The 12,259-nt window shown below is 40.6% G+C and overlaps 1 protein-coding gene across 2 annotated transcripts in view; it reads left to right on the top strand.

Moving 5' to 3' along the window:
- The window catches only part of LOC144366848 (uncharacterized), a 28,042-nt gene extending 20,969 nt beyond the window's left edge, over nucleotides 1-7,073 (top strand). For both annotated transcript variants that reach the window (XM_078021699.1, XM_078021698.1), the window contains exon 15: nucleotides 805-7,073. In XM_078021699.1, coding sequence (XP_077877825.1) covers nucleotides 805-1,010 — 206 coding nt within the window. In that variant the 3' untranslated portion in view covers nucleotides 1,011-7,073. The remainder of the gene's footprint in view (nucleotides 1-804) is intronic.
- Nucleotides 7,074-12,259: the final 5,186 nt, after the last annotated feature.

Below are 12,259 nucleotides of genomic sequence, written 5' to 3'. Positions count from 1 at the left end.
GTGGGCTCCACCAATGCAGAAGCATGGCTCTAATGTGGTATTTGTGCTGGTCAGCCTGTCCTCACTGTGGCCATACTTGAGGAATCCTAGGCCTTTTCTCTGGCTTTCACAACTTTCTCTTTGGTTGTGTACTGAGGCTGTCCATAAAGCTCTAGTGTGTGGCAGTGGAGAGCTCCTCAGCCCTTGCCAAACAGGCATAAACTGGGAGAGAGAGAACAAGGCTGGGAGAGAGGGAGAGAGAGAAAGATGGAGAAGGAGGACCTCTACTTGGAGAATGAGGGTTCAGTGGAGCCTACAGGAACAAGGTATTATTGCCCAGGGCGCACCCCTGTTTAGGTCTTTCTCCAACCATGCTCAACCTTTCTTCCAGTCCTTCCCACCTCCCAGTAGTGTATTAATCTTGAATGAGAATTTTATGTTGACACCAGAGCACTCACCATCCAATGCTTCCCTCCAAACCCACTCATGAAGATGGCTCATGTGTGGACTGAATCTTCGGCACAGGAGCCTTTTGTGGGAGATTTCAGATGCAAACCCTAGTGGTATACTTTGGCAGATGTAAGAGGACCTGGGATGTTCTGGAGTCCAAAGCCTTTGGTAGGAACCGACATTAGGTCTGTGGAAGTGCTCTGCCTAGTTCTTCCTCAGGGAGGACTGTGGAGGCTGTCTTGTTGGTATGGATGCTGAATTGGAGAGCTCTCAGGTGTGTGACTCTGGCCTTTTCTGGCACAGGCTCTCAGATGTTGGGGTGTCCCAGAGAGCACCTCCTGAGCCACCTTATTTTGTACACCCCTCTCTCCCCAGAGCTGAGGATTCCAGCTCAGGCCAACGTATTTTATGCAAAGAACCCTCACATAAAACCCAACTTCGTGCTGAGGAAAAGGAGCCTCTCCCAAAAGAATGATGAGTGGATCCAGCCTCAACCTCCCTCTCATCCTACAAAGAAGGCTGCAGCCCTCCTGAGGATGCTTGCAAAACCATTCTGCTGCTGTGTGCCTGGGCAGGGCTGAGGCAGCCCAGGAATATTTACATTGATAATTATTTTCTTCAAAGTTTGTATCTATAGTTTGCCATTGTCCTTGACCTTGTTTAGTAACATAGTTGTTACTCTATCCTGTATTTGTTGTTTCCATTAATATATTATTATTTAAAAATATATATGTTTTTGTTACCTGATCTACTGTGATGATTTGAGTATACTAAATGTAGCAGTGATTCCTAAAGGACACATCCAAACCAACAGGACGGAATGTTTTCTTATATTAGCAAGAAGTTTGGGTTTTAGGAGTTTGGCAGATGGCATTATCTGAGTCAGTTTTCCAATGGGGGCAATGAAGTATCGGCTATCATGGTACAAATACAAACAAAGACACACAAAGACACACTAGAGCGCACACACACACACACACACACACACACACACACACACACTAGAGCACACACACTGACTGAGCGATAGATACACAGATGGAGTTGGTCTCTTCTGAAATACTTTGGAGATGTGGTTCTGATTTCTCCCATTTTGGAGTATTTTCCATTGATAAGGTGTCTTGCAAATGAATCCCATGTCTGAAGAAGACATGATGTGTACTTCACATGCCACTTTCTACATAACCAGAAGGTCATGTCATGTAATATTTTTCATGCAGCTGTGTTTTCACTGTGAACCATCCCATGAGGTCAGCTGTGGAATTTTCCACTGGTAGCATTTCAATGGAGATCCACTCTTTGGATTTGGGGATATTTCTGATTTTCTTGATTCAGATTGGAAATATATATATACACACACACACACACATATATATATGGTTTTTGATGAAAATTCTGCATTTGATGATAATGAATGCCATGCATCTAGGAATCTGTAGACTGTAGACAATGAATGGATGCCTACTGTTGTCTGGACTGGTCTACAAAGTCCTGTAGCATCTGAGCATGTGTGAGGGCTGTACAGGTCTTGCCAAAAGTCCAGGTCTGATGATCCTGCACAAAGCTGAGCTAGTGGTCTCCAAAACAGCATAAGGGCCAAGGAGAAACACAGTTCCACACAGAAGTTGGGAAGCTACCTTATGAAGGTAATCATATGTATGGGATCCTCTTGCTAGGTCCCTTTTTCCATTGGGCCAGAACTGTTTTCTGAATGTGCTTGCTGAGAAGAGCTTGGAATTTTCTATCTGAAGCAGTTTATGCAAGCTGCTTCCACTTGCAGGAACAAAGTGTGTTCTCATTGACCACTTTGGGCTTTCCCTGGTTCAAATAAAGTGTGTCAGAAGCACTTGTAATGATTGGCATTCACGGTTTCACATTGAAGCCTCTGTGCCATCTGTCAACCACTGATGGCTGCAAGTGGGGAATGGAAGCCATTTGCTGCAAGCAGTTTCAACTTGCAAGACTAACTTTGTTGTAAGTAGGCACATGGTGTTTTTTTCTGTGTGAGCTAGAAGAAAGAAAAATTGCTTCTTACAGGTGACAGGCATGCTTTCACATTGAAGCCTCTGTGCCATTGATCAAAAACAGTTCACTCATTTGGGTACCTGCACTTCAAGTGTATATTGTAAACAAATGTGACAAGTGGATGTCAATGAGACTTTGGAGAACTGATCTTCTCAGCTGGTCCTCTTTCCTCTTGCAAGTTGGTGATCTCTTTCTGGTGCACTTTGTGTTTCATGCCTGAACTGTGCTCTGAATGTGCTTGATGAGAACAACTTAGAAGTGCAGAAGTAAAACTGTTTGTGGAAGCAGCTTCAAGTAGCACAGCTAACTTGTTCTCAGTGAGCACATGGAGATTTTTCCCAGGTTGAAGAAGTGTGAATGAGAATGGCTTCTCAGAGCTGGTAGGCATGTTTGCATTTGGCAAACTTTGCCATCTGTCACACACAGTTCCTTGCATGCAGAAACCTGCATTTCAAGTGTTCTCAGAAAGGTCCGATGAGTGGGTTTCCATGGAATTTTGTGGAGTTCATCTTTTCAGCAGTCCTCATTGCCTTCTCAAAATTGGTGATCCTGGGTGCAAGGCCTCTCTTGTCAGCCAACATTGTATTTTGGGCCTGACCTCGCTTCTGAATGTGCTTGCTGAGAGTAGTTTGGGAGTGCAAAAGTAAAGCAGTCTCAGAAGCTTCAACATTCAGGAGCTCATTTTATTCTCAGTGAGCACATTGGGGTTTGTCACTACTTAAACTAGCATGAAGAACCACCGCTTCTCAGAGGTGGCAGTTTCCCTTTGAAGTGTTTGTACAATTGGTCAGTGCGAGTTCAATGCAGGCAGGCACTTGGATTTCAAGTGAATTCTGTGACAAACAATTGAGCAATGGATTTCAATCCACCTTGGGGAATTGCTCTTCCCAGTGGGCTCACAGTTCTCCAAGTTGCTGACCTAGGTCCAAGGGCACTCTTGCTAGCACTCTTTGCATATGGGCTGAAACTGTGCTCTGAGTGTGCTTCCTGAAAATATTTTGGAAGTGCAGCACAGAAGAATTTTGGCAAGCAGCTTCCACATTAGGAAATGACATTTTTCTCATCGTGCCCATTGAGCTTTGATCCTGGCTGAAGTAGCCTTAAATCCAATGGCTTCTGAGAGCTAACAGGCACAGTTTTCATTGGAAACAACTGTGCTCTTGGTAAATGGTAAGTTGGTTGCTGTCAGGCACCTGCAGTTTCAATAAGTTTTTAGAAAAAGGAGACCAAGGGAATACAATGAAACCTGTGCAATTCATTTCCTAATCAATGTTAGTGATGCTACACCAGAGTGGACTTTTGCAAGGATACTTTCTCATGTTTTTTGCAGGAAATGTGTTCTGAATGTGCATCCTGAGATGCATATGTACAGGGCAAACAGAAAAATTTTGTGCACAAGTAGCTTTGTTCTCAGTGAACACGTGGCGATTTTTCCCTGGTTGATCATGCAGGAAGCAGAACCTCTTGTCAGAGATGATGGTACCATTTCACTTGGAACCATCTATGCGCTCAATAAAGCAGAGGTCATTGTAGTCAGGCTCATGCAATTTCAAGATGGTTTTTAGAATCCGTTTGAGGAATGGATTCCAAAGAATCATGGAGGAATTGAACCACCCATCAGACCTATCTGAGCAACTGCTCCAAGGTACAAGGGCTCTCCAGCTAGTGCACTTTGGATATTGAGCCTGCACTGCTCTCTGAATGTGCTCAGTGAGAAGAGTGTGAAGTGCAGAAGAGAACCAGGGTGTGCAAACAGCTCTAAAGTGTGAAGTGCAGAAGAGAAGCAGGGTATGCAAACAGCTTCAATTGCAAGATGTAAAAGTGTTCCTAGAGAGCACATTGGGATTTGGGCTTGGTTGAACTAGGAGGATTTGGAACCCCTTCTTAGAGCCAGCAGTCCCGGGCTTTACTTAGAAGTTTCTGTGTCTTGTATATAGCAGAGTTTGTTGCTTGTGGGCCTTTCATTTCCAGTGAGTTTTCAAAAAAATTGAGAAAAAGATTTCAATGAAACTCTGGGCCATTGATCTTGTCAACCATCCAACTTTCCATGTGAATACTTGTGATGATGTTAGGTCCAAGGGCTCTCTGGGTAGCACAATTTGCACTTTGGGTGTAAAGTGTTGACTGAACGTGCTGGCTGAGAAAAGCTTGGAAGTGCAGAATGGAAGCATTTTGTGCAGGCAGCTTCCAATTGAAGGAACGGTCTTGTTCTCTGTAAGCACATTGGGTTTTGTTTCTGGTTGAAGCTGCATGAAGCAGAACTGCTTCTCAGAGCCGGCACTCTCACTTTCTCTCTGAAGTATATGTTCCATTAGAAATGCAGGTTCCCCTCATGAAGGCTTCTGCGTTTGTATTTTGTTTTCTGAGTAAGGGGGAACCATTGATTTCAGTGAAACATTGGCAAATGGATTTTCTTCAGAGGGCAGCTTTCCTCTTTAAAGTTGGTGATCAGAGCTACAAGGGCTCTCTTCTAGGTACACTTTTCCTATTGGGCCTGAAGTGGGTTCTGAATGTGCTTGCTCAGGAGAACTTTAGAAGTTCAGAAGAGAAGCGGTTCATGCAAGCAGCGTCCACTTGCGGCAGCAAAGAGGGTTCCCAGTGAGCAATTTGTGGCTGTCCCTGTTTGAACTAGAGTGCCACAGAATGATGTGTAATAACTGGCAGACACAGTTTCACTTTGAAGCCCTTGTGCCATCAGTAAATGTGTTTGTTGCATGTGGGTCCCTGCATGTCATTTATCACTAAACTCATCCAAGTCCAGCAGAACACGAAGCTCACATATTGGCAAGGAAGGCTGTGCTTGAAAACACCTCAAGCCCTCACGGGTGTCTTCAGCTGAGAGTCCGTAGCATTTCCTCCTGGGGCCTCTTTTCCAGTGATGCTGCCACCCTGCCCTCGCCAGCTTCCCTCCCTTTCCCATCTTTCCTCTCTCTGGTCCACTCCTCAGATCCCATCCTCCCTTCAATAGGGCCTCATCCAGGAAGCCTGCCCATGTGCCTCCCACTTGATTCAAACTTCTCCAGTGCACTTGTTGTCAAAGCAGGGAGTCTGAGGAGAGAGGGGCTCTCCTTTCTCTACATTGAAGTCTCTCAACAGGGAGGACTCTGCTTTGGAGAATGAATCTTCTAAATGTTATTGGGCTGGCTTTTGAAATCTCGTGTGGTTTGGCTAGATGTAGAATTCTTCCATAAAATTAAGCATGATGTACACTTAGAGAGCATTTTCGCTTCCTTCAAGGTGAAGCAGAAGCCTGCATTCCCAGCTGCACAGAAGTGTCTGAGGGCCTTGTCTCCCTTAAAACCAAAGAAGAAAAACAGGTCATTAAACAGGCACATGGATTAGAGTACATGATCATTGATCCCTCCTCCCTGGAGCCTTCCACATGCCCATCTTCCACATTCACAGAGCAATGCTTGGCCATTCTCAAGACCAGGAGACCATGATGCTCATCACCTGGAAGTCATTAAAGGACTCGAACAGAGCAGCATGAATTGCAGAAGGTGGCACACCAAGGATCTGCAGCACAGCTGCTAGAACACAAGAGCTTAACTTCAGTATTGACTTTCTGCCACCTTCCAAGTACGATATTAATGTCAAGCACAACATGCAGACATGCAAGTAGCAGGTGACACCCCACATCCATTCACAGAAGTGGGCAACATCTGCATTGGAACAAGGAAGTATCTTATCCTTACTCATAAAATTCATCAGGCACAAAGAATAAAATGGATGCATTTTATTCTTTGTGTTTCATTTCACTATTATGTAACTGTTGGAATTCCCTATTAAATAATACCTCCTCCAAAATAAAAAGTATCTCAGACATGTATCAACTATTCAATGGATGACATTTTAAAAACTACAGCCTTTTAATATTTATGTATGCTATATCCTTGCCTAATGCTCCTTGAGAAAGGAGCACACAGAATTGGATCTTTGAAAATCTCACATTTGCTGATAAATATTACTGCCTATGTCAGGCATGGTGAAGTGAAAAGTGGGACTTTGGATACTCAAAGAACACAATGTTGTGGGATTGGTGTCCCTGATTCATAGACAGTATGTGGTTTCTATGAAAGCCAGTGAGGGAGCAGGAGTAACGAAGCTCATTGAACAGATGACCTCAGGGGATACTGACGGGTAGGCCAAATAAAGAACATGTTCCAGCTGACCATTGGTATTTGGGCTCCTGAGCCCAGACTGGCTGTTCAAAAAGGTGCAGACAGTCAGTGCTCATGTACAAAATGTCTACCATTTAAGAGTGGGTAATTTAAATGGCATCTAGTTACACATCTGAAAAAAATGGTCTGCCAACTTATGAATTTCATTCTAACAACAACAGCAACAAAAAGAAAAAACACCGACAATTGTGAGAGGCCATCCTCCTACGTGATTTGACTTACCTCCCTGGCAGAGTGAGAGACGCTCAAACACAGATGTGTCAGAGCCATTCCCCACCCTTTCCAAGGTCCCAGGGCTTGTCCCTGCAGATGCCTCCTGGCCACTGACCTGAAGACCCAATCATTGTCCTTGACCTTGGGATTCTGCTCCCCCTTAACCTTCACTGGATGGGATTTTCCCTTGAATTGTTTATTCACCAATAAAAGCTCACTCCCTGGCGTGCTCTCCCTCTCTCCCTAGTTTTTTTTTATTGGTTGTTCAAAACCTTACAAAGCTCTTGACATATCATATTTCATACATTAGATTCAAGTGGGTTATGAACTCCCATTTTTACCCCATATACAGATTGCAGAATCACATGGGTTACACATCCACATTTTTACATAATGCCCTATTAGTAACTGTTGTATTCTGCTACCTTTCCTATCCTCCACTATCCCCCCTCCCCTCCCCTCCCTTCTTCTCTCTCTACCCCATTTACTGTAATTCATTTCTCTCCTTGTTTATTTTCCCATTCCCCTCACAACCTCTTATATGTAATTTTGTATAACAATGAGGGTCTCCCTCCATTTCCATGCAATTTCCCTTTTCTCTCCCTTTCCCTCCCACCTCATGTCTCTGTTTAATGTTAATCTTTTCTTCCTGCTCTTCCTCCCTGCTCTGTTCTTAGTTGCTCTCATTATATCAAAGAAGACATTTGGTATTTGTTTCTTAGGGATTGGCTAGCTTCACTAAGCATAATCTGCTCTAGTGCCATCCGTTTCCCTGCAAATTCCATGATTTTGTCATTTTTTAGTGCTGAGTAATACTCCATGGTGTATAAATGCCACATTTTTTAAATCCATTCATCTATTGAAGGGCATCTAGGTTGGTTCCACAGTCTAGCTATTGTGAATTGTGCTGCTATGAACATCTATGTGGCAGTATCCCTGTAGTACACTCTTTTAAGGTCTTCAGGGCATAGTCTGAGAAGGGCATTAGCTGGGTCTATACTGAATTATATATAATTATTTTTATAAAACCTAATATTTTTATAAAATCCATTTTTATCATTGAGGCAAGAAAATTCTTGCTCTGGAAACTTGGGGGATTTAAATATTTAGACAATTGTCACTTGATGTAATAATTATATTTCCATATTTTAAAATACTGAAAAACATGAAATATAGTAAAAATTAAAGCTATGAATGATGTAATTATCTCAAAAGAATAAATTAGAAATTATGTGTTAAGCAAATATGCATATTAGTTATGTTTCATTAGTAGATGTGCCCAGTGATAATGTTTATCTTTGATAAGAATACAATGGTAATACTATAAGCACTATATATTAGTGTTGTCTTAATTAATTATATATAATAATTAGATGAAATGATAGAGCATAAGTACAGAAATAAATATAAACAGAGCAACTTTTTTATTGTGGCAGGTATTAAGTGATGTATATATAAGACAACATATTATTTTAATAAATGAAGATCAAAATGGACTTAGTCCCAAATGGTAAGATCATATTCAGGACCAGACGATTGTTGTGGCACTGTAAAAAGTCAACATTATTAAATTAAAATATTATGAATTTCTAGCTTTAGGTGGGCCAGAAGTGAAATATGAGTCAAATGTTTACAAAAAAATATTCAACACATTGAAAATTACTATGGCAAAGTATCCAAATTTGATCATGATTCAATATTGTACAAATGTATTTTTGTGTAAACATGTACTAATACAGCAAGTTTTATGACTTATTGAATACATTAACACACATTATCAGGATCCTTTCCCTACATACAAACCTCTTTGACCCCACAACCTAATGGAATTTTGTGTATCTATAAAAGCATTCGAAACTCTTAACTTTCCTTTCTAAGTCAGGGTCTAGCATAGCTGTACTCAAGTTAGCCAACAATATTTTAAAAAATAACCCCCAACTTACTGCAAATGCAATAATCATCTGAAGCATTCCAGCTTGCTATTTATATCCTGCTAGACATATTTATATGCCAAGTACTCATTAATTTGTAGCAGGTACATGTGAAATCAATGGTATTGTATCTTGTGGTGACTATTACTCTTTTAGGAGTAAGTAAAGTAAGGACCATTAAATATGAATTTTTATAGACTCTGCAGTACTAATTAAATTTACTAAAATATATTAAGGGAGATTTTTGAAGTAAACTTATCTTGTTGTAAGCTCTGGTAACTCTTCAACATTATTGCTAGCCTGTTTTTGTCCATTACCAAGTATGAAATAGTGCTTCCTTTGCAGTGGGCATTTGAGGATTGGACTAGAATGATTATAAGATCACCTTAGAATATTCAGTGTGTAGCTCATAGAAAACTCACTTCTGGTAAATGCTCTTGAGTCAAAGACTACCAGGAACATATCTGAGGGTGAAGAATTTGGTCTTATAACTCATTGTGGTGAATGAAGGAGAGTACCACCTGAGAAACTGCACATCACAATTATTAGAAGGGGGGAATTAGAAGATTTGGGCCTGTGCTAGGCAATTTTGGGGAGAAATCAAGGAACCAAGAATCTGGTCAATCATAGATGCTTTCAGGAAAAATGTGTCTGTGCTTTCATAAAAGTTATCTGTAAGTTGAGATGAATGAAGACATACTAGAGCTGTAACTGATGGAGAAGTGGAAGTCACTTAAGCCAGGATACAGGAACTTTTAGTCATAGTGCAGTTTGGAAAATATTTTGTCTTTTTATTAAAATGTAAGTATGGAATAAAGCTTTTTTCCCCCTTAACCCATTCTGGTGTCAGATGGGACTCGTCTGGTGGTGAGGGCTTGTAAGATTGCAATGTGGCCCTGGAAGGGTCCCATGACATTGCTTGAAGGCTGGGACCACTCCTGGATTCCAGAGGCTGCCTTCTGTTTCTCAACACAAATAAATAATACCATTTGGGCATATTATGAAGGTACAAAGCAAATTAGCGCCTATTACTTTTTTCTTCAGAGACATGGCAATGTCAAAGCAAAAATTCCATGGATGTAAACTGTGTATGTTTTATGTATTATTTGCATATTAGCTACAATGATTAATTCATTATTCTTAAAGTAAACAAGCCCTGAGATTGATGCCATGTGTAGATACCCATCCAGAAAGAGCTTCTGAAGTCTTACTCCTACCTCCTTTGTCGTAACTAAAAAGTAATCATGTTTTAGTAATTAGAGAAAGCCAACCTATTTACTAAGTGGAAAAATACCTATTAAGTAGATTTTTGTGAACTATTTCTACGCCTAAATATCTTTTAGACAAAACAGGAATTTATTCTGATAAAGGTAATGTTTGCATTAAAAACTTGCATACACTTCTTGTGTTTTTAATATTTTTCCTAGGAAAGATTAATGACCTCTAACTGTTTCTGGCAGACAGACAAGTAAGACACCATGGACCAGGGTTTGTAGCATTTCTCTTTAGAATTCATAAAAGTTTTCCAGCTATTCCCCGTGCTTGCTTGTGCAGTTCTTAGAAGGTTAGCAGTTGGCAGGACGTGGAGAAGGATGTCGGGGTCATCTTACCCTCTGTGGTCTGGCACATCTTCCTCTATCAGATGTTTCAGGGACCAACATAAGAAAAGTGCACTCAAAAATAGACATGCTAAGATTAATAAGAAGAGAGTTGAAATGAAGGCAGAGATGAAGACATGCAAGGTGAAAAGGTTAGATATGAGATATCCCCCAAAAGCTCTTGTGTGACAATGCAAGAATATTCAGAGGTGAAATGATTAGATTATGAGAAGTATGATTTGATCAATGTCTCAACTCACTGAGTTTATTAACTGGGTGATCACTGTAGGCAGATAGGGTATGACTGGAGGAGGAGATGGGTTACTGGGGTTGATATTTTGTCCCCAGGGAGCAGAGCTCTCTCTGTTTCCTGATCCCATGTTTGGAGCTGCTTTCCTCTCCATACTTTTCTGCCATGATATTCAGCCTCACCTCAGGCTCAGAATCACGGAGACAGCCACCTATAGACTGGACTTTTACAATCAGGAGCAGCAAATAAATTTTTTCTTCTCCAAATTGTCATCATCAGGTCTTTTGGTCACAGCAACAAAAAGCTGACTTACACACAAGGTACACATATGTGAAGATTCAGCAGAAATAGCACTGTCAACATCAATCCACAAATCAAAGCAAGACACTGCATGTGTTCCTTTGTACGAGAAAGGATAAAGTGTTAAAGAAAGGAGCCACAATCTGTGGCTTGAATTAATACTCTGCCATTTATTTACCTCACATTTGCATCTATAAAAGTATTATAGATGAAAGCATTCACCTCAAGGTTCTTGAGAAATTTAATGTGCTCAATAGTGGGGAAACCATCTAAGATTTACCCAGAAATAATTATCATGAGATATGTTCTTAAAAGCTAAACATCTATTACTAACAAGAATCTGACTATAAAGTGATCTTAACGTATTTCTGGAAGAGGTGCATCTTTATGCATGCTTTGCATTTAGTTTGTCAATAAGTCCTAAAAGTTATTTTTAACATTCACCTGTGCTTTGTTTGGCTCCATAATTAAATTTCTTGAAATTGATCCTTTGGAATCACATTGAAAAATGAACAAAACCTGCCTTCAAGAACACATATTTTTGTTGTTAACTTTATCAATTTTTTTTAAAAAAAGTTATTAAACAGCATAAACTTAAAAAAAGATTACAGAAGCTCGATCAATAATTATTTCAAGGACAAGTCAGTAATGTGAAAACTGAAACAGATGAATATGTTAGCTTTCTCCAAAGCCAGGGTTAGCTGAGTCATTAGTAGTTAGAAATGTGAATCAAAAAGGAGTAGCCTGATTTCCACTACTGACCTGGTGGAAGTTTCAAGAACTGGAGATACCTGTCAAGGGAGGGAGGTGGGAGATTACTAAAATAGAAGGGCTGGAAAACCTTATTTCAAAGATGAATTGAATCCAAAGGTTTTCTTCCTTTCTTTTCTGTTGACTATCTACACAGTCTATATGCAGAGAAGTTGGTGTGGAGAGCAGGTCCCTTGCACGTGGGTAGTGACACACTGATGAACTCCTCATCCTGAACAGAGACATCCCTATCTCGTCTGCTTGTTCTTTAGAATATCAACACACAAGGAGTACTTTTCTCTTAGAAGATAGGAGAATTCTGGTTTATTTTGTTTTCCTTTTGGTACTGGGAATTTAAATTAACCCAGGGGCACTTCATCTCTGAGCTACAGACCATTATATTATTATTATTATTATTATTATTATTATTATTATTATTATTATTATTATTACTATTATTATATTTTGAGACAAGGTGTCACTAATTATCCCAGGCCGGCCTCCTACTAGCGATCTTCCTGCCTCGGTTTCCTGAGTGGATGGGTTTACAGTTGTGTGCCGCCACATCTGGTTAGAAGATAG

This window comes from Ictidomys tridecemlineatus, chromosome 9 (assembly GCF_052094955.1).
Source record: "Ictidomys tridecemlineatus isolate mIctTri1 chromosome 9, mIctTri1.hap1, whole genome shotgun sequence".
NCBI lineage: Eukaryota > Metazoa > Chordata > Mammalia > Rodentia > Sciuridae > Ictidomys > Ictidomys tridecemlineatus.
The sequence above is the reverse complement of the archived record's forward strand: the minus strand, read 5'-3'. Positions and strand labels throughout refer to the sequence as shown.